A 23382-nucleotide genomic window follows, 5' to 3' on the forward strand; every position below is an offset into this window, starting at 1 on the left:
ATAGAACCAAAAATCAGCAGATTAGGTCATCTGATTGGAAAAGGGACAGAAATAAACTAATAAATCAACTACACATTCACATAGTAGACAGAACAATGAAGAAATACTATTAAGTAAACAACAACTTTGGATTGGCTGGACAGAGAAGGCCTTCTGAGGAGCTGGGGTGAAGTTGACATGGGTTTCATGCAAAGCCTTGCCAAGATGAAAATATTCCAACAAAGGAAGCTGCAACAGCAAAGTGAAAGTGAACTTGGCTTATTTGAAGAACAGAGAGAAGGCCAAGGTGGTAGGGCATACAAATAGTCTAAGTGGAAGAACAATGGTAGATGGGGTTCAAGCAGGTGAATGGGAATCGGGTCACAAGGAGTCTCACAGGGGATGGTGAGGGTTTGGATTTTATTGTACTTTCAGTGATTTGTAATATGAAGTATTATATATCCCGGAGTTCCAGAAAGAACCATACTGATAGTAATTTGACAGCACTCACTCATTTGTCACACAAACTTCACACTTTAAAACTACAGAGACTTTGGGAGATCAAAGGGAGGGACACAGTATTGTTTATGCACTGACCAAAACTCAGATCCTTGGCCATTGGTTCTAACTGGAATTAGACATCTTAGTCCCTCCTATCCCCATCACACACACCCCTGCAGAGGGTCTGGCTGTCTCTGTCGGCTGTGGACTCATCTGCTTCCATCTGTGGCTCTGAGAAGCCTGCCCCAACTTCTGCTGGCTGTCACGTTGCTTGGGATTCCTGGGATTTTCTTTGATTCTTCTGGAAGCTTGGGTGTTTGTTTTCATGTCATACTTAATACAAACAATGTTATGCTTAGTCTCAGAAGTCAAGAACAAAGGATGGAGACTCTGTTTCTAGGTTAACCAAACCTCTTCAAAACATAAAGTGACTATGTAACTGTTTAAACTAGGACTTTGACTGTTTAAACCTCTAGAAATAAATACCCAAACTTCAGCCTTAGCAGGGAGAACACCTTTCAGGATGTCTTTTTGAAAGTAGCATCTGTGCACTAAGCATTATATAAATGGGACAGCTGATCTCCAAAAACTAGGGGAGAAAGGTTACTAAGATTCCTTGGCATCATTGTTACAGGTAAATGCTGAAGGATTTCATTCTTTCAGATATTCACTGAGCACTTACTATGTACTAGGGACTGTGCTAGATGTGGGGAATTCCTTGGTGAATAAAATAAATGCCCTGCCATCAAGGTTTTATCACAACAATAGCAACAACGAACTACATAACATTTGTTCAGTGTTTCTTATATTCCATTGTGGTCACTAACTGAATTAACACATTTAGTGGGGGAGCTACATAATAAACAAAAAAGTAAATACATAATATGATAATAATCAATCTTATAAAAAAGCATATTTGAGAAATTAATTACAACCTGAAGATGTTCTTGTCTCTATCTCCAGAATGAAACTACATTAACGGGCATCTCAGCAGGCTGAATATAATCACAAGGGTCCTTATAAGAGAGAAAGAACAAGGTCAAAGTGAAAGAAAAAGAAGATGTAAGGACAGAAGCACAGACGAGAGAAAATGCTACCCTGCTGGCTTTGGAGATGGAAGAAGGGGCCAGGAGCAAGGAAATACCATGAACCTTCAGGGGCTGGTGAAGGCAAGGAAAGTAATTATACCACAGAGAAGGAATGCAGTTCACTAACGCCTTGATTTTAGACTGGTAAAGCTGATTTTGGATTTTTGATCTTCAGAAGTGAGATGTTATATTTGTTTTATCTTAAACCAGTAAATTTATGCTAATTGGTTCCAACAGCTTTAGGAAACTCATACAGGATATATGTAGCAAGGTTACAGAATGGCAAATTATGGGGGGGTGCTTAAGAATTTTTTATTTGCTTATTTTCATTTTGAGAAGGAAAGAGAGAGAGAGGGGGGGAGAGAGAGAGAGAGAGAGAGAGAGAGAGAGAGAGAGAGAGACCTGTATTCCTTGTGGTGAAATCGGAGACTGACTTGCATGTGGGTGCCAGAGACCCAACTACTTGAGACATCACCTGAAGCCTTCCCTGATGTGCATTGGTAGGAAAGTAGAACAAGGCACTCTGATATGGGATTGGGGTTTCCCAAGCTGCTGTGGCAAACATCGACCACAGGGGTGGTCTCCTTGAGGAGGTGATCTTTAAAGAGAAAAGTGAGCAATGTGAACCATCAGCTTGGCTGTGGGGAGGGAGAAGCATTCTACCAGAGGGAGCAGCAAGGTAAATTCTCTAAGAAGGGACTAGAAGTGTGTCTGAGAACTACTAAGAAAGCTCTTGTTTATGTGCAAGGGAGAACATATTAGGTGACCTTGCAGAGGTAGTCAGGGATCAGATTATGTATGGTTCTGTAGATTTGATAAGAATTTTGACTGTATTCAAAGAGTGTTGGGAAGTTATTGGGTTTCTTTTTGAAGGAGTAATGCAACTACTAGGTGGAAAAGAGACCCTAGGTTGGAGGTACCAGTACACAGGAACTGGAAAGCAAAGGGATTTCCATTTTCTAGTGGACAAGTGCAGAGGCATGGGCTGGGATGAGGGCAGGCCTAAGGAGCATGCTCTGTAGAATGCTTACACAGGTTTTGCCAGTGGATTGCCAATGAAGCATGAGACAAAGTAGACAACATGATAGCAAGGGCTTTGATGATGCTATTTGCTCATTTTGTCACATTCTGGGAGGAGTAGCATTGTGAAAGAAAATCATGTGTTTGGTTTCAGGTGTGTTTCAATACTTACTGCACAGTCAGGAGGACATTTCAGGTAGGCAGTTGTGTATGAGGACAACTCATAAGAGATGGAGAGGGGAACACAATCCTTATTACTTCCATCCTCAAGACGATTCAAGGCCCAGGTTTTTGACTGCTTGGCCTGACTGCGGCTTGAAAAATGGCAAGTTGCTGCTCTGTAAAGGTCTTAAGAAGTAGCCATTGCCTTAGCCTATTTGCTCTGGCTTTCAGTAAGCCTTTAAAATGCCAGCGAGCTCTAATTGTGTTGACTGCCCAACAGCTGTGAATACAAGATGCTGACTCCAGAACTGCAACTCATTCTGCCAAGGGCACCATCCTTCTCCTACTGATGACTGCTGAGCGTGGCCACCTGAAGCCTTCATGGGGTTCAGCAGCAGCTGCGCATGCCCTCCAAGAAACAGCTCTCTGCGATCGATCGGATCAAATCAGAGCACTTCTTTGCTTCCCCTCGAAGCTTGAGTATTTGTTTTTTGAGCATTAAACAATAAGACTCCCAGGTTAACTGGCACGCAGGTGCTATGTGTCTGAAAGGGATTTGGCTAGGCTTGCAAACAGTCTGAGCCAGGCAAGTGTAGGAGCCTGACTCGGTGCTGTCATCAGAGGTGAGAACAGAGTAACTGGCTGCCCACCTGACGGAACTGCTATGGTGTCAGCACACTGAAACCAGGGTCAAAACTCTCAGCATTTCATTTTCTCTTTAACTCCCCCACTCTTCACTTTTTCTCAATGTAATTTTCTTTTTTTTCATTTTCAATTATCTTTATATTATACAGAAGATCAATTCAGTATATATTAAGGAGAGATTTCATCAGTTTGCACCCACACAAAAACACAAAGTGTAAAAATACTGTTTCAGTACTAGTTATAGCATTACTTCAATGGGACAACACACTAAGGACAGATCCCACATGAGAAGTAAGTACACAGTGACTCCTGTTGTAGACTTAACAATTTGACACTCTTGTTTATGGCGTCAGTAATCTCCCTAGGCTCTAGTCATGAGTTTCCAAGGCTATGGAAGCCTTTTGAGTTTGCCGACTTCGATCATATTCTGACAGGGTCATAGTCAAAGTGGAAGTTCTCTCCTCCCTTCAGAGAAAGGTACCTCCTTCTTTGATGGCCCTGTTCTTTCCACTGAGATCTCACTCGCAGAGATCTTCCATTTAGGTCTTCTTCTTTTTTTTTCCCCAGGGTATCTTGGCTTTCCATGCCTAAAATACTCTCATGGGCTCTTCTGCCATATCCGCATGCCTTAAGGGCTGATTCTGAGGCCAGAGTGCTATTTAGGACATCTGCCATTCTATGAGTCTACTGTGTATCCCGCTTCCCATGATGGATCGTTCTCTCCCTTTTTGATTCTATCAGCTAGTATTAGAAGACACTAGACTTGTTTGTGTGATCCCTTTGACTCTTAGACCTATCAGTGTGATCAATTGTGAACTGAAATTGATCACTTGGACTAGTGAGACAGATAAAGGGTTGATAACCAGAATCTACAAAGAAATCAAGAAACTCCACAACATCAAAACAAACAACCCACTTAAGAGATGGGCCAAGGACCTCAATAGACATTTTTCAAAAGAGGAAATCCAAATGGCCAACAGACACATAAAAAAATGTTCAAGATCACTAGCAATCAGGGAAATGCAAATCAAAACCACAATGAGGTTTCACCTCACCCCGGTGAGAATGGCTCACATGCAGAAATCTACCAACAACAGATGCTGGCGAGGATGTGGGGAAAAAGGGACACTAACCCACTGTTGGTGGGAATGCAAACTGGTTAAGCCACTATGGAAGTCAGTCTGGAGATTGCTCAGAAACCTGAATATAACCCCACCATTCAACCCAGCCATCCCACTCCTTGGAATTTACCTAAAGGAAATGAAATTGGCAAACAAAAAAGCTGTCTGCACCTTAATGCTTACTGCAGCTCATTTCACAATAGCTAAGACCTGGAACCAACCCAAATGCCCATCAACAGTAGACTGGATAAAGAAATTATGGGACATGTACTCTATAGAGTACTATACAGCAGTCAAAAACAATGAAATCCGGTCATTTGTAACAAGATGGAGGAATCTGGAACACATCATTCTGAGTGAAATAAGCCAGTCCCAAAGGGACAAATATAATATGTTCTCCCTGATCGGCGACAACTAACTGAGCAGCAAAAGGGAAACCTTATGAAGTGAAATGGACACTCTGAGAAACAGTGACTTGATCAGCTCTTGTCCTGACGGTTGATGTACAATGTAATACTTTATCCATTTCAGTATTTTCTCTTTGTTTTGTTCTGGTACTATTGGTTGAACTCTGTAATTGACACACAGTTATTCTCAGGTGTTTAAATTTTAACTGAAAATTGATCCCTGTTAAATATAAGAGTGGGAATAAGAGAGGGAGGAGATGTACAATTTGGGACATGCTCAAGCTGACTTGCCCCAAATGGTGGAGTTAGAATCATGCCAGGGGATCCCAATACAATCCCATCAAAGTGGCATGTACCAATGCCATCTCACTAGTCCAAGTGATCAATTTCAGTTCACAATTGATCACACTGATAGGTCTAAGAGTCAAAGGGATCACTCAATGTAATTTTCATCACCTGATAAAAAGCCTTCTTCTTTGCCTTCCACTCTGCTCTTCTTCCCAAACCCTCACACTCTCCCTGTGTCCCTTCACAAGATGTCAGCTCCCTGTATGATTACCCTGCTTGGAGCCCCTGTCTCCAGATTTTCCCTTTTCCAAATTAGCAAACAGTTAAATCAAGAGACCGTGAAGGTGAAGGCCCCAGGGTTCTGTTTCTGCAGGTAATGCTGCTTTGCCACAGTAGCCAGAGGAGAACAAGACCTTGGAGGGCCAGCTCTGGAAAAGTAAGGTCCCACATACTCAGAGGCACTCTGCTTTAATACTGAGCTTGTCACTTGTGAAGGTGTGCAAACAGAACCTTCTGGGTGGTTTTGCGAGGTGAGGGCCCAGTCTCTCTCTGTTGCCTAGAGGTCAACTCGCAGGTTAGGCATGCAAGCGGAGTCGCTCTGCTCTTCCTGAGAGCCCCTTGGAAAGGAAGCGGGACAACACCGGCTTCCGCCCTGGCATCACAGAGCGTGTTCATCTCCCACGGACACTGGCACCCCCTGGTAGCTTCCTGATGGCAAGTCTTTTGGGTTCCCTTCGGACCTCTTCAACAAAAACGACCCGGGGACGGTTTGTGAGTTAAAGTCTGAGAACCACGTGTTTGTGCAACTCGGGGTAACGCCCTGCGCGGAAACCTACGGGAATAGGAGAGACCAGGCAGTGGGTGCCACTCACTCCTCCTTCTGCACGGACTTGGGTCTCTCACGCAGTGAGTGGCGGGGGCGCGAGGCTGTGGCCAAGGTGCGGGACTAGGTCACAAGGACTGCCCTGCCAGCCCCGCCTCCCTCTTGGGACTCTGCCCCGCGCGGCGTTGCTGTGGCAGCGCCGGACGCAGCCCGAGTTGTGGCTGCTGCGGCCTCCACCTTGTCCTCCAAAGTCTTCTGCCTACCCGTGGCTTGGGCCCAGTCAGAGGCTCCCCATGCTCCGGGGGACGCGCCGGAGCCGGGTGAGCGCCCTGGAGGGCGGCCTGGAGGAAGAGGCGCCCCCACAGGCGGCCGCTGAGCCCCCGGCGTATTTAGAGTGTCCGTGGCAGACGGAGGCGGCGGCCGAGCAGACTCTGCTGCGGGGCATCTTCGAGATTGGGAGGGACAGCTGCGACGTGGTGCTGAGCGAGAGGACCCTGAGGTGGCGGCCCATTCAGCCCGAGCGCCCAGCGGGTGAGTGCTGGGGTCCCGGCGCTTTCTCCTCCCCCGGGGCTGCTTCCCTCTCCACGCTCTGTACCCGCTCCCCGGGCTTCGCCACCGTCCGGGAGACTCCGCGAGCGAGGACGCCGCCGCCTCCTTGGCGACCGCGCCAATCCGCGAGGTGCCCGGTCCCGCCAGGCTCCCTGCTCTCGGGTCACTCCTCGACAAACTTCACAGTCTGCCTGTGTTTAAAGTCGAGGTGGGGGGAACCCCACAAACTGGACCCAGGAGGGCAGTTGACTTAGAAACGTGGGAGTGTCTCCTCCTCTACCCCTCCCGGCTGAAGTTGTACGCCATCAGCTTTGCTGGTGGGCTGAGTGGATCCCCCAGGGACAGAGTATGCCTGCACGTGGGTTCTGCCTCCAGTCCTCTTTCCACTGGCTTCTGAAAATCCAACCCTAGTGCTCCGGGATCTCCGGGGCTTTCCAGCTCACATTCCTCTCTGTTGTCTAGAATCCAAACTGTTTAGAAACTTTAGACTTTCAATGGTGACTCCAGAATATTGGATCGCAATTTTCTAGTAGTTACGCCATGTGGTTTGCTTCCACTGGCTTTTTATTAGCTTAAATTTCTAGTTACAGTATCGTAGGGTTGTTGCGTACAAAACTATTGCACATCTTAGTGCTTGAGTCTGGTACACAGCCTCCTTAAGCTAAATGCAAATTTATGAAAATTAAAATCGCCCTCCACTCATGAGGATCAAGATAATTTCCTACAGAATAGAAAGGATCATTGTTTCAAAGTTCATTGTTTAAGTTAACAAAGGGAAACTAGTCAGACCAGGCCTTGGTTATGAATGTGAATTCTGTTCACTTTATGTTGCCAAACTCCACATAACTAAACTTAAGTTAAATTGACTTGAAAACCAAAGTGAAGTATGTTCATGAATCCTTGGTTAAAAGCTAGGGTTATGGATATACAATAAGTCTTATTTATTTCGATTTGTTTATTTGTAAATGGGAGGGAGGGAGGGGGAGAGAGTGAGATTGAGGTTGATTCCATCTGCTGATTGACTTCCCAAATGGGCTTGGCTAGGTAGGCAGAATTCAGGAGCCTGGGACTGCATCAGGCTCCTGTGTGTGTGTGTGTGTGTGTGTGTGTGTCAAGGGGCCTAGTACTTGGGCCGCCTTTTTGTTGCTTTTCCAGGTGTATCAGCAGGGGGTTGGAATTGGCACTGTATGTGCAGGTGGCAGTTTAACTTATTGCACCACAATGCTGGCCCCAGTATTCTAATTTTTTTCCCTTTTTTAAATACTTATTTGTGGTGAACTCAAAAGGTTTCCATAGCCTTGGCAACTCATGACAAGAGCCTAGGGTGATTACTGATGCCATAAACAGGAGTGTCAATTTGTTAAGTCAACAACAGGAATCACTGTGCACTTACTCCTCATGTAGGATCTCCGTCCTTAATGTATTGTACTATGTGAATTAACGGTATAACTAGTACTCAAACAGTACTCTATACTTTGTGTTTCTGTGTGGCTGCAAACTGTTGATCTTTACTTAGTATATACTAAATTGATCTCCTGTATATGAAGATAATTGAAAATGAATCTTGATGCAAATGGAATAGGAGAGGGAGAGGGAGTTGAGAGGGTTGCGGGCAGGAGGGAAGTTATGGAGGGGAAAAAGCCATTGTAATCCATAAACTGTACTTTGGAAATTTTATTTATTAAATAAAAGTTAAAAAAATTTTGAAATGTTTGGGAATGTCAAAACTACAGTGGCATAGCAATTCCTAAATGCTGCTCTGTGTCAATTTTTACTAGGCCCCTATAATTGAAGTTTATGAGAATAATAAAATAATGCATTATAAGATTTAGTCTTAGGAGATATTTTCTGATATTATATCCTCTTCATTGTGATGTGACAAGTGATTTTTTTCTATGTATTTAACATATTAATATTCAAAATGTATAATCTTTAAAATTATTGTGATAAATGCCATTTGATATCATATTTCTCAATTTAAAAATATCAGATAGGCAAAGAAAAACTGGTTCACTTCCTAAACGCCTATGACTTCACTGGAGCTGGAGCTGGGATTTGGGAACTCAATTCAGATATCCCATGTTGGTGACATGACTCCAATGACTTGAGCCATCACTGCTGCTTCCCAGGGTCTGCATTGGCAGGATACTGGAATTGGAGTGGAGCCAGGTATCAAACCCACACCCACTGGTATGGGAAGTGAGCATCATAACTGGTGATTTAATGACTAGGCTAAATGCTAGCCCCTGTTGCTCAAATTTAAATTTTTTTTTAAGAAATCAGGTATATATGCACCTTTACTAGCTGTAAAGAAGAAAATACTGTCTTTTGCAACAATGGATGCAACTGGGGACCATTTTGCTTAGTGAAATAAGCCAGACCCAAAAAGACATGTTTTCTCTGATGTGTAATAGTTAATATAGAATATAAAAAGCAATGTGCAAGAAACAGAGCCTGGTGCAGTGGCATAGTAGGTTAAGCCTCTGCTCACAGCAATGACTTCCCATAGGAGAACCTGTTCGAGTCCCCACTTGCTCTACTGGAAAAGCAGAAGATAGCCCAAGTCCTTGGGCCCCTGCACCCACGTGGGAGACCCAGAAGAAGCTCCTGGCTTCAGATAGGCCCAGCCCCAGCCAGTGTGGCCATTTGGGGAGTGAACCTTTGGATGGAAGATTCCTCTCTCTCTCTCTCTCTCTCTGCCTCTCCTTCTCTCTCCTTCTGTAACTCTGCCCTTCAAATGTTTTCAGTTTTTAAGATTTATTTATTTGGAGAGGGAAGAGATGTACAATCTGGGACATGCTCAAGCTGACTTGCCCCAAATGGTAGAGTTAGAAACATACCAGGGAATTCCAATTCAATTCCATCAAGGTGGCATGTACCAATGCCATCTCACTAGTCCAAGTGATCAATTTCAGTTCACAATTGATCATAATGAAAGGACTAAGAGTCAAAGGGATCACATAAACAAGTCTAGTGCCTGCTAGTACTAACTGATAGAATAAATAAAGGGGAGAGCGATCCAACATGGGAAGCGAGATACACAGCAGACTCATAGAATGGCAGATGTCCTAAACAGCACTCTGGCCTCAGAATCAGCCCTAAAGGCAGTCGGATCCGGCTGAAAAGCCCATGAGAATATTTCAGGCGTGGAAAGCCAAGACACTCTGGCAAAAACAAAAACAAAAAAAACCAAAAAAAACACAAAACCTAAATGAAAGATCTCTGTGAGTGCGATCCCAGTGGGAAGAACAGGTCTTCAAAGAAGGAGGTACCTTTCTCTGAAGGGAGGAGAGAACTTCCACTTTGACTATGACCTTGTCTAAATAAGATAAGAGTCGGAGAACTCAAAAGGCTTCCATAGCCTTGGCAACTCATGACTAGAGCCTAGGGAGATTACTGATGCCATAAACAGGAGTGTCAGTTTGTAAAGTCAACAACAGGAGTCACTGTGCGCTTACTCCTCATGTAGGATCTCTGTCCTTAGTGTGCTGTACATTGTGATTTAATGCTAAAACTAGTACTCAAACAGTGTTTTTCACTTTGTGTTTCTATGTGGGTGCAAACTGTTAAAATCTTTACTTAATCTATACTAAACTGATCTTCTATATATATAGAAAATTGAACATGAATCGTGATATGAATGGAAGGGGGGAGAGAGCGGGAAAGGGGAGGGTTGCGGGTGGGAGGGAAGTCATGGTGGGGGGGGGGAAGCCAATGTAGTCCATAAGCTGTACTTTGGAAATCTATATTCATTAAATAAAAGTTAAAAAAAAAGATTTATTTATTTGAAAGAGTTACACAGAGAGAAGGAGAGGCAGAGAGAGAGGGCTCTTTATCGTCTGGTTTACTCCCCGGTTGGCCTCAAGGGCTGCAGCTGTGCCGACTCAAAGCTGGGAGCTAGGAGCTTCTTCCAGGTCTCCTACGCAAATGCAGGAGCCCAAGGACTTGGGTGCTCTCCTACTTTCCCAGGCCATAGCAGAGAGGTGTACTGGAAGAGCAGCAGCCGGGACTCAAACGGGCACCCATGTGGGATGCTGGCACTCAGGTGGTGGCTTTACCAGCTATGCCACAACTCTGGCCTCTTTTAATCTTTCAGTTTGCACTATGGGTATAGAAATTTATGAATAAAATTAAAATTAGCCCTAAGAGCCCATTTGGCCAACAGTGAAGCTGAAGTACTATAGAACTAAAATGAGACACAGTGCAATGTGAGGTCATACAAATGAACCTTGCAAAGCTGATACACAAAAGCAAACAGTGAAATGTAAAGGGGGTTTTCTTTCCTTTAGATAAACATTAACACTTCTTTGTAATTAACACTAGGAATTCGAGGTACTTTGGGCCTCTAAACCTGTAGGCACAGAATCCTAGCACCTTAGTAAGCACTTCCACTTATACAAGAAAATGAGATGTTTTACCTTGATTAAGAGAAAAGGGAAAGAAGATGATATATTTAAATGTGAGAATTACTCTTTGATGTTGACTCAGCTTAAACATGAGTCGTGAAAGACCGGTGAAATTGGGCCAGAGAATGGGGTGGGACGGCATCAAGGGAAAACGTGGTGTGGTAGGAAGCAAGGGCAGTGGGAGAAAGCCATGCCTGTGGTTGACAGGTGACTGGTTGTCCCAGCAAAGGCTGGAAGAAGTCCGTGAGCTTAGATGTCTGCAGGAGCACCCAGTTTGTAAACCTAAAAATGTACTAGTTCTCGCTAATGAAATGAAATACCACATCATCTGTCCTCAATTTTCCATCTTGAGTAATTAGCAAAGACACTATGCATTTTATGAGGCTATCACTGCCACCATTTCAACTAATTGATGGTCTCTCTGCCAGGATAAATGAATATAACCATAATAATTGCAGTTCTTTTTATTGGGTTCAAGGGTGACTTGGATATGTTACTTGGGCTTGGAAGGAGAGCTTGTAAGTCGAGATGAGAAGTCTGAGGGGTCTTCAAAATATTTGAGGAGGAGTGGGTTTTTGGCCTAGCAGTCAAGATGTCATTTGGAACACCCACATTCCATATCAAAGTGCCTGGGTTGGGTTGCAAGCTCTGTTCCCCTTTCCAGGTTCCTACTAATTATAGACCCTGGGAGGCAGCAGCAGGTGCAGGTTCAAGTACTTGAGTCCCTGCCACCCATGTGGGATACATGGATTGAGGTCTGGGCTTCTGGCTTCAGCCTGGCCCAGCCATTGCTATTGCAGGCATTTGGACAGAGATGGAAAGGGTAACTTGCTCTCAAATGAGGTAAAAATTTAAAATTTGTGGAGAATGAGGAGTATGAAAACTACAGATAACTAAATTTTGCACCAAAATAAACTTATGTTAGTTCCATTTTTGGTGAGTACTTTGAATTGTACAAAAGCACTAGTTCTTTTTAATTTTAATGGAAGAAATATTTTAGTGCCATAATCAGATTAATTCAATCACTATATTAACCTGATTAGCAGTGACTACTTTAAGTAAATATTTTATACTCATTCTAAGTTAATTTAATAGATGCTATGAAATATCTAATTATAACATGGCCCTTTGCATATAAGAAAATCATATCTTTGAGGAAAGACATACGGCTTCAAAGGGTAAAATTGTATGCTTCCCAGCATTCGTAATTCAAACATTAAACAATGAATATGTGCATAGTAGAGTGATATAAACACCTGTAAGATGTGAGCCCTGACTTTTAAAAATGTTAGTGTGTGCAAGGGTGACATCCGATCTTGACAGAGGTTTGCTCATAAGGGACCAATTTCCTGTTTGAGTCCTTGCCTACTTCCAGAAATAGAACAAAATAGGATTTCATGAAGGTTTAGGGTGTTGCAGTAGTTTCCTAGGTCTGCAGTTACAAATCGCCACAAAATTGGTGACTTAAAACAGAGACCTCTTCTAAGTCCTAGAGACCACAAATTGCAGAGGTCCCCCCCCCCAATCCCCGCCCCATCTCCCTCTCAAACTTCCTTCTTTGCCTCTTTGCCTGTATCTGGGCCCTCCTTGGTTTGTGGCAGCATAGCTATAATAATTGCTTCTGTATTTACATGGTCCTCTCTTCATCTAAGGAAAATAGTTGATAGATTGAAGATCCATCCAAATTCTATGATGTCATCTTAAAACCTTTAATACATCTGCAAAGACTATTCATAATAATGTCTTAGTCTGAGGTTCCAGTTGGACTTTAATTTTTGTCTTTGTGGGATTTTTTTTAAAAGATGTATTTATTAATTTGAAAGGCACAGTTAGGTGCTAGGTGACTTCCCAGATGGCTTCAAGGGCTGGAGCTGGGCCAATCTGAAGCCAGGAGCTAGGAGCTTTTCTCAGATATGCAGGGGCCTGAGTACTTGGGCCATCTCCTGTTTCTTTCCCAGGGGCATTAGCAGGGAGTTGGATCAGAAGTGGAGTAGCTGGGACTTGAACTGGGGCCCATATGGGATTTCAGCACTATAAGCAACAGCTTTAACTGCTATGCCACAGTGCCAGCCCCTGGAGCTTAATTTTTGAAAGACACTATTCAACCCAGTAAAGGTATATTAGAAGGAAAATTCTTCAGACCAGTTATATTTCATAGAGTTCATATGAATAAAGCAAATAAATAAAATTCAAGCCAGGCAGCTTCCAGAACTAAAGCAGGTTCTGAGAATTTCAGCCACATGATCACACAGTATTGTTAGGAAAATCAGAGGTGAGACATAGAAAACAATTTAACCATCCATGTTAGTCAACCAACCAGTCAATTACAGCTTAATTAGTTAACTAGCTGATTGTTGATAGCCTAATGCACCAACTGGCTACAGATCCTTCTGCAACTAGCCAAGAGTCAGTTACTGTGATTAAATTCAAGGTTTCATTTGTGGGGCTTAGTGCAGGTGCTCAGCCTAAATCCACTGCCTCGCACAAAATATTATTTAATGAGTGTGATGGAACTAAGAAAACTCTAGGTTGAGGAACAACCTGAAGCCATTTTTTGTTGCTGTTAAATGGGGGAAGGAGGAAGAGAAGTGCATGATCAAGTAAAAGAGCAAGAGTTATCGTTCTCTGGTTCATTCCCCAAATACGTGCAAGGGCTAGGTCTCCAAAGTTGGGAGCCAGGAACCCAATCAGGATCTCCTACATGGGTGGCAGGAGCCCAGCTAGCTGAGCTATCACCAGTACCTCCCAGGATGTGCGTTAGCAGGAAGCTGGAATCAGGAGCTGGAGACTGAACCCACATCTGATGTGGGATGTGGGCATCACAGGAGGCCTCTCGCCCACTAGGCTGCATGCTCTCTCCAGGAGAATGCTTAACAGAGGCCTGAAGAGAAAGGAAGGAGTTTGGGTTTTAGTTAGAAAGTGTAAGTCTTTTCCTTGCTTCTATACTTCATTGGAGCTCTGCTGCTGAGTTCACAATGTGTCTATCCCATGCCTTGCCATTTTTGATGGTCCCAGCACTATCACCGTTGAAGCTTCAGAGTTTGTAGAGCTCTTGCATTTCAGTGACTTTCCTCTTCATCCCCCTTTTGCTTCCATCCATGGGCACAGCACAGATGGTTGTCACCTGTTCAAGGCCAGTCCATTTCATCTCAGTCTCGCCTAGCACTTGGTCTTGTTTGTTACAGCCTCTGAAGTTTCCAGCTTCCTTCTCTACCAGATCTTTCAGTGAAGCATGGTGATGTGTTCAGGACTTCTTTATCCTAAGTGTCCTCAGCCTTCAGCCTGTATGCTCCTGGCTCCAGCTGCTGTCCTTTTTTTTTTTTTTTTTTCACTTGCCCTGGTAAGCTCCTAGAAAAATTGATTTCACTCTCACTGCTCTTATTAGTTTACCTCTTAATTATTCTCCAACCATCTGAGACCTGGCTTTGTTCCTTCCCTCTGATAAAGCTGCTTGGGCAAAGGTTAGCAGCAACCATCTAATTGTCCAATCAAGTGGGAAATTTCAGCTTTCACCTTTTGGATTTCTTTGTCAGTTGTCTTTAACTCTGCTTCTTTGGTTCCTGTGATACTGCTAGCATCTAATTTAGGAGTCTAATCTGTTGTCACACTCGAGTGCTCTAGGCAGTATCACTATTCTCATCTACTGCATTCTACCTTCATGAGTCCCACACGTTTGGTATGTCTGCAAGAAAAAGCAACTTTTTTTTTTTTGCTCCTTAGAATTTCTGGGCTTACATTTCATAAGAAAATTCTCAGAATATTTAAGTTTGTTTTTTAGATATGTGTAAGTTATGACACATAATTGGGATGAAGACTACAGTTTGTTTAGCATATGTTGGATGGAGTGCATACATATGTAGTAACTATTTTGGTCTTAATATGGGAAAGAGTAGTAAGGAAGCTATGTGGAGTGTTATATAAATCAGAATTCTAAAGGTATGCCCCAAGCCTTACTGTTTCCCACTCACTCCTACCTCTTAAAGTTTTATGTATTTATTTAAAAGGCAGAATGACCTAGAAGGAGGGACAGAAAGATCTCCCATATACTGGTTTACTCCCAAATGCCTGCAACAGGTGGGGCTGGGCCAGGCCAAAGCCAGGAGTTAGGAATTCCATCCAGTTCTCAGATGGGTGACCAAATACAAGTACTTGAGCCATCATCTGTGGCCTCCTAGGTGCATTAGCAGGAAGGTGGATTGAAAGCAAAAGTGGGATTCCATCCATGGGCACTCTGATGTGGGATATGGGAATCCCAAGCAGTGTCCTAACTCTATGCACAACCATGCCACCCAAATACTATTTTTTAAAAAGAAACAGAAGTTTATTAAAATATAAATTTCACATACAAAGGTATTTCAAAAAACTCATAGAAAATTGAATTAACATAAGTCTATTTGAGTGTAAAAATACTTAGAAATCCATGCATGTGAGGGTTGTTCATCAAATTTTTGGAAAGTGTATGTTCTAGCAAACTAATCATGGAGACACCAGGGAGTGAGTAGTTCTCAGAGAATGGTCTTTGAGTTTCAGCTTGTTGATCATCTTTGGCAAAGAGGAGTGAGTTTTTAGAAGTGGCAGAGCAAGACCGAGGGTATTCTGTCACCTGAGGAGCGCTCGGATATGTCCAGAGACAGGCATTTCTGGTTCTCGCTGATGGGGAAGAGGTTACCACTGGCATCTCGTGAGTAGAGGCCAAGAGTGCTGCCAAATCTCCAAAGCACAAAACGGCATCCCCTGTCCCTGATACACACGTGTGCGCACACACACACACACAGATATCAATAGTGCCCATGTTTTGAAACCCTGCTGTAGTAGTCATCTTTTTGAGACACAAGACACAAATCAAGGCAGGACATGGTTTTGTTTACATCCATCCAGTAATGCTCCATATTTGTTGGATAAAGCACTAATTCTTAGTGCCTTCCCTAGCCCTTGTAACCTCATTTCAGCCCCGCCCATTACCCTGATCCAAACACACAAATATGCCTCTGGTTTCTGAAGTAATCAAATACACTGCTGCCTTAAAATCCTCATACATGTTCCTCTGCTGCCCTAAACCGCTGTTGGCCCAGCTGCACCTAGATAACTTTCTCCCATCCTCCCTCTTCCTGAAAGTCAGCTGGTGGTGGGCTGGCACTGTGATCTAGTGGGCTGAGCCTCCGCCTGTGGTGCTGGCATCCCATATGGGCACTGGTTTGTGTCCTGGCTTCTCCTCATCCAATCCAGATTCCTACTTATGACCTGGAAAAGCAGCAGATGACCCACTGCATGCGTGGGTCCTGCACCCACGTGGGAGATCGGGGAAAAAGCTCCTGGCTTCAGACCAGCTCAGCTCCAGCTGTCGCAGCCTTTTGAAGAGTGAACCAGTGGATGAAAGACCTTTCTCTGTCTCTCCCTCTGTCTGTAACTCTACCACTGAAAAGTCTTTAAAACAAAAAGTGAGCTGGTAGAACGTAGCCCTTGAGGTGAAGCAATCTGTTGGGCTTGCCACTGGGTGGTGACTACTTTGCTAGGACATCTCATTCTCTTGCCTTGATGCATGCTGTGTATTTACTGGACACTGCTGTTTCATGGCTTTTAATCTATTGCAGTTCTTCAATAATCCATAGACTTTAGCTAAGATTTGGGGGACGAGGCCCAGGCTAGACTTGCCCAAAGGACTGTCCTGGAGATGGTGAATGGGAAACGTGTATAAATCAGTTCTTTAGATTGGTCTTAGAGTATTTTGAAGAAATTAGTCCAAACCTAGACTAGTCTAGAATCCCCAGTGCTGGAGGATTTTCTTGGCCTGCACAGTGCATGCCAGTGGGCCCTTGCTACCTACACTTAAGGGTAAAAAGGCCAGAGGCAGGGCTCACATCTACAGCTTTGAATTTTCTGTTTTTCTTCTGGCTAGGGTTAATTACCTGAATTCCATTATGAATTTCTGCTTAAAGTCACCAGCAGATTGATTTGTAACTGACTGTAAAACACACTTCTGTGCCTTCCATGCAGGTGTGCACACCTGGGTAGGACATCCTTTCAAAACTAGGTCTCATATGTTATAATTGTAGACCATGACATCCGTGATCCGTGTTTCTAGCAAATATTAGCACTCAACAGCTATGTATCCCTAAATGGAATACAATGGATCAAATTTCTTTTTTTAACTTTTATTTAGCAAATATAATTTTCCAAAGTACAGCTACGGATTACAATGGCTTTTCCACCCCATAACTTCCCTCCCGCCCACGACCCTCCCATCTCCCACTCCCTCTCCCATTCCACTCACATCAAGATTCATTTTCAATTCTCTTTATATACAGAAGATCAGTTTAGTATATATTAAGTAAAGATTTCATCAGTTTGTACCCACACAGAACATAGAGTGTAAAATACTGTTTGAGTACTAGTTATAGCATTAATTCACATTGAACAACACATTAAGGACAGAGATCCTACATGAAGAGTAAGTGCACAGTGACTCCTGTTGTTGACTTAACAAATTGACACTCTTGTTTATGGCATCAGTAATCTCCCTAGGCTCTAGTCATGAGTTGCCAAGGCTATGGAAGCCTTTTGAGTTTGCTGACTTCGGTCTTATTTAGACAAGGTCATAGTCAAAGTGGAGGTTCTCTCCTCCCTTCAGAGAAAGGTACCCCCTTCTTTGGTGGCATGTTCTTTCTACTGGGATCTCACTTGCAGAGATCTTTCATTTAGGGTTTTTCTTTTCTTTTCTTTTCTTTTTTTTTTGCCAGAGGGTCTTGGCTTTTCATGCCTAAAATACTCTCATGGGCTTTTCAGCCAGATCTGAATGCCTTAAGGGCTGATTCTGAGGCCAGAGTGCTGTTTAGGACATCTGCCATTCTATGAGTCTGCTATGTATCCTGCTTCCCATGTTGGATCGTTCTCTCCCTTTTTGATTCTATACACTAGTATTATTTATGTGATCCCTTTGACTCTTAGACCTATCAGTGTGATCAATTATGAACTGAAACTGATCACTTTGACTAGTGAGATGGCATTGATACATGATACCTTGATGGGATTGAATTGGAATCCCTTGGCACATTTCTAACTCAACCATTTGGGGCAAGTTAGCTTGAGCATGTCCCAAATTGTACATCTCCTCCCTCTCTGATTCCCACTCTTAAATATAAGAGAGATCACTTTTCAATTAAGTTTAAACACCTAAGAATAATTGTGTGTTAATTACAGAGTTCAACCAATATATTAAGTAGAACAAAAAAATACTAAAAGGGATAAAGTATTAAGTTGTACATCAACAGTCAGGGCAAGGGCCGATCAAGTCACTGTTTCTCATACTGTCCATTTCATTTCAACAAGTTTCCCCTTTGGTGCTAGGTTAGTTGTCACCAATCAGGGAGAACATATTATATTTGTCCCTCTGGGACTGGCTTATTTCACTCAGAATGATGTGTTCCAGATTCCTCCATTTTGTTGCAAATGACCTGATTTCATTGTTTTTGACTGCTGTATAGTACTCTATAGAGTACAAGTCCCATAATTTCTTTATCCAGTCTACTGTTGATGGGCATTTGGGTTGGTTCCAAGTCTTAGCTATTGTGAAATGAGCTGCAGTAAGCATTAAGGTGCAGTCAGCTTGTTTGTTTGCCAATTAAATTTCCCTTGGGTAAATTCCAAGGAGTGGGATGGCTGGGTCGAACGGTAGAGTTATATTCAGGTTTCTGAGGAATCTCCAGACTGACTTCCATAGTGGCTTAACCAGTTTGCATCCCACCAACAGTGGGTTAGTGTCCCTTTTCCCCCACATCCTTGCCAGCATCTGTTGTTGGTAGGTTTCTGAATGTGAGCCATTCTCACTGGGGTGAGGTGGAACCTCATTGTGGTTTTGATTTGCATTTCCCTGATTGCTAGTGATCTTGAACATTTTTTTATGTGTCTGTTGGCCATTTGGATTTCCTCTTTTGAAAAATGTCTATTGAGGTCCTTGGCCCATCTCTTAAGTGGGTTGTTTGTTTTGTTATTGTGGAGTTTCTTGATCTCTTTGTAGATTCTGGTTATCAACCCTTTATCTGTTGCATAATTTGCAAATATTTTTTCCCATTCTGTTGGTTGCCTCTTCACTTTCCTGACTGTTTCTTTTGCAGTACAGAAACTTCTCAATTTTATGCAATCCCAAATGTTAATTTTGGCTTTGACTGCCTGTGCTTCTGGGGTCTTTTCCAAGAAGTCTTTGCCGGTACCTATATCTTGCAGGGTTTTTTAGTATCTCTGGTTCTAGATATTTTTGCTTATTTCAATTTTTGGTTAACATATAACACTTGAACATATTTGTGGGGTAAAGTACAATATTTCAACACATGTATACAGTGTATACTGATAAAATCTGGCAGTTAGTATTTCTATTCATGTTTGAAGCTTACTAGCCCTTCCACAGTTCTTTATACAGCATATAATACACTAATGTGAATGAACTATAGTCACCCACTGTGCTAAGGAACAGTTGAAATTATTCTACAGAAGTGTCTTGGGTTCCATCATTCACTCAATAACCTCAGTAAATTCAGATTGGCTTCTAAAAACTTTCCACATGTAAAAGAACATGTGGCATTTGTCTTTCTGTATCTAAACTTACTTCACTGAACATAATTACCTCCTGTTCCATCCATTTTTCTGCGCTATGTCAACACTTCATTTTTTTAAAGATTTATCTGAAAGAGTTATAGAGACAGATCTTCCATCTGCTGGTTCACTCCCTAGGTAACCACACCAACTGGTGCTGGGCCAGGCCAAATCCAAGAACTTCAACCACATGGGTAGCAGGGCCCAAGCACTTCTTCCATTGCTTTTCCCAGGTCATTAGCAAGGAAATGGATTGAAAGTGGAGAAGCTGGTACAGGAACCAGTGCCCATAAGGGATGCTGGCATTTCAGACTATGACTTTGCCCACTTTGCCACAACACCAGCCCCAGTATTTCATTTTTTGTGGCTGAATAATACTGTGGTATATGTGTGTATGTACACATACACATTTTCTTTCTCCACTCAACCATCGGTAGATGCCTAGATTGATTCTGTATCTTGGATGTTGTGAATAATGCTGCAGTGAATGAAAGTTCAGGTGTCTCTTTGACAAGTTGATTTCATTTTCTGAAGATTTATACACACATACACACATAAACCATATATCCAGAAATGGGATAGGCAGATAATATAATAAATCTATTTTAAGTCTTTTCATCTTTTTTTTTTTTAAAGATTTGAGGGGCAGAGTTACAGAGAGAAGATTTCCATCCACTGGGTCACTCCCAAGATAGCCACAGCTGTGAATCTGGGCTGAAGCCAGGAACCAGAGGCTTCCCCTGGGTCTCCCATGTGGGTGCAGGGCATCAAGCACTTGGGCTATCTCCTACTGTATTCACAGGCCATCGGCAGGGAGCTGGGTTGGAAATTGAACAGCCAGGACATGAACTGGCACCCATATGGGATGCCAGCACCGCAGGTGGAGTCTTAATTTACTGTGCCACAGTGCTGGCCTCTGATTTTAAGTTTTTGAGGAACTTCAATACCATTTTCCTGAATATACTAACTTGCATTCCCACCAACAGTGTGTTAAGGGTTCCCTGTTCTCTATATCCTCATCAGTATTTTTTTAATTTGTTATTTTGATAATAGCCATTCTAACTGGAATCGAAATGATCTCATTATGACTTTGATTTGCAGTGCTCTCAGGACTAGTGGTACTATGAAGTTTTTCATGAAGCTGCCAGTTCATATTTCTTTTGAGAAATGTTCATTCAGATCCTTTGTCCTTTTCTTCACTGGGTTGCTCTGTTGAGTTTCTGAGTTCCTTATATACTGTATTATCAATCCTTTATAAGAGTAATGGTTTTCAAGTTTTGTCTACCATTTTGTCGGTCGTCTCTTCTACAAGTTGTTTCCTTTGCTTTACAGAAACTTTTAGTTTGATATAATCACATTTGCTTAGTTTTCCTCTTATTGCCTATAATTTTGGAATCTTAGCCCAAAAAACCATTGCCTACACAGATCCTTTGAGTAGTTCTCTTTATGTTTTTTTTTTTCCTAGTAGTTTCATTGTTTCAGGTCTTACAGTTTGGTTTTTGATCTACTTCAAGTTGATTTTTGTCTAGGAAGAGGGGGGATAAAGTTCAAACTTCTGGCCGGCACCGCGGCTCACTAGGCTAATCCTCCGCCTAGCAGCGCCGGCACACCGGGTTCTAGTCCTGGTTGGGGCGCCGGATTCTGTCCCGGTTGCCCCTCTTCCAGGCCAGCTCTCTGCTGTGGCCAGGGAGTGCAGTGGAGGATGGCCCAGGTGCTTGGGCCCTGCACCCCATGGGAGACCAGGAAAAGCACCTGGCTCCTGGCTCCTGCCATCGGATCAGCACGGTGCGCCGGCCGCAGCGCGCCGTCCGCGGCGGCCATTGGAGGGTGAACCAACGGCAAAAGGAAGACCTTTTTCTCTGTCTCTCTCTCTCACTGTCCACTCTGCCTGTCAAAAAATTAAAAAAAAAAAAAAAGAATAAAAAAAAAAGTTCAAACTTCTGCATATGAATCTTCAGATTTTCATGCACATCCCAATATGTTTTCAATGTATTTGACAATCAGCAGGCTATAAATGCATGGATTAACTTCTTTTATCTCTATTCTGTTTATTGGTCTATGTGTCTTATTTTAAAAAAATGAATTATTTGGCACAAAGAAAATAGAGCACCCATCTGTTGTTTCACTCTACAAATGCCCATAACATCTGAGGCTGGGCCAGCTGAAGCAGGAGTCTGGACCTCAATTTGGGTCTTTGATGTGGCCCAAGTACCTGGACTATATCACCTGCTGTCTCTCAGGGTATATAGTAGTAGGAAGCTGAGAACAGAATTGTAGCCAGGGTTCAAATCCAGGTATGCTGAAAAGAATTGTAGGTATCCCAAGCAGCATCATAACCTGCTTTTTATTTTATTTTATCTTATGTCAGTACCATGTTTTGGTTGTAACAGTACTACATTATGTCTTGAAATCAGGTATTATAATGCTGCTAGTTTTGTTCTTTTTGTTCAGGATTGCATTGGCTATTCAGAATTTTAGGTTCCTAAGATTTTCAGTGTCCTGGTACATGAATAGCTATTCAAATGGGTGTGCCTGTGGAGAGGCAATCACTGTAATATCCTATTTGGCGTCCATTTTGCTCTAGCTCTCAATCATTACTAATAGTCTACCAATCCTGCCCATGCTTGTAAGCATTTCTCAAATCTGCCTTCTCTGGAATCTTGATATATTTTCAAGTTCTGTGAAAGATGTCGCTGGTATTTTGATGGGGATTACATTGAAGCTGTAAGTCACTTTGGGTAGTATGGACATTTTAATAATTGAATTTATGACTTTGGGAGGTCACTCCATTTCTTTGGGATGTTCAATTGCTTCCAATAGTGTTTTATAGTTGTCATTGTAGAGGACTTTCATATCATTTGTTGAATTTATTAAAAAGAATTTATCTATTAATAGCTATTGCAAGTGAGACTGCTCCTATAATTTCTATAGCAGAAGTTCATTGTTGATGCATAAAAATTCTACCTGTTACGTTAATTTTGTATCTTGTAACTTTTATCATTTTTTTATTAAAAACAGATTTCATGCATCCCACAGGAACAATTCCAAGAAGACAACCATACTCCCCTCCAACCCTCCCTCCTCATCCAAAATCCCTCTCCTCACCCTCCTGTGTTCCCTTCATCAGTTTTTCAGACAAAATTTTCTATTTTTACTGTATGAATACTATTTTTTTTATCATGAAAGGTTGTTGTATTTATTGAAATAATCATATGGCTTTTATTCTTAAATTTGCATCTACTGAGATAATCATATGGTTTTTACTCTTCAATTTGTTAATCTGATGGATTCTATGAACTAGTACTTTGTTGAGGATTTTTGCATCTATGTTCATCAGGAATATTAGTTTTGTTTGTTTTATTTTTTTATTTGACAGGTAGAGTTACAGATAGACAGAAAGGTCTTCCTTCTGTTGGTTCACCCCCCAAGTGGCTGCAATGGATGGCACTGCGCTGATCTGCAGCCAGGAGCCAGGTGTTTGCTCCTGGTCTCCCATGTGGGTGTAGGGCCCAAGCACTTGAGACATCCTCCACTGCCCTCCTGGGCCACAGCAGAGAGCTGGACTGGAAGAGGAGCAACTGGGACTAGAACCTGTGCCCATATGGGATACCGGCGCTCAGACAGAGGATTAATCAAGTGAGCCATCAGGAATATTCGTCTAGACATCTTTGTATTTCTTCCTGGCTTTGAAATTAAGGTGATATTGGCTTCAAAGAAAGAGTTTGGGAGAATTCCCTCCCTTTATATTGTTTTGAATGGTTTGAGAATAATGGAAACTAGTTTTTCTTTATAAGTCTTAGAGAATTC

The 23382-nt window shown here is 42.6% G+C and overlaps 1 protein-coding gene across 5 annotated transcripts in view; it reads left to right on the forward strand.

Moving 5' to 3' along the window:
- Positions 1 to 5878: 5878 nt before the first annotated feature.
- CERKL (CERK like autophagy regulator) overlaps positions 5879 to 23382 on the forward strand; it is a 169497-nt gene continuing 151993 nt past the window's right edge. The window contains exon 1 of one of the 5 annotated variants that reach the window (XM_089329053.1): positions 5879 to 6565. In XM_089329053.1, coding sequence (XP_089185179.1) covers positions 6328 to 6565 — 238 coding nt within the window. In that variant the 5' untranslated portion in view covers positions 5879 to 6327. The remainder of the gene's footprint in view (positions 6566 to 23382) is intronic. The other 4 variants (XM_089329051.1, XM_070070504.2, XM_070070503.2 and 1 more) reach the window with 4 other exon arrangements.

Source organism: Oryctolagus cuniculus, chromosome 3, assembly GCF_051225735.1.
Source record: "Oryctolagus cuniculus isolate XC-2025 breed Fujian yellow rabbit chromosome 3, ASM5122573v1, whole genome shotgun sequence".
NCBI classification, from domain to species: Eukaryota; Metazoa; Chordata; class Mammalia; order Lagomorpha; family Leporidae; genus Oryctolagus; species Oryctolagus cuniculus.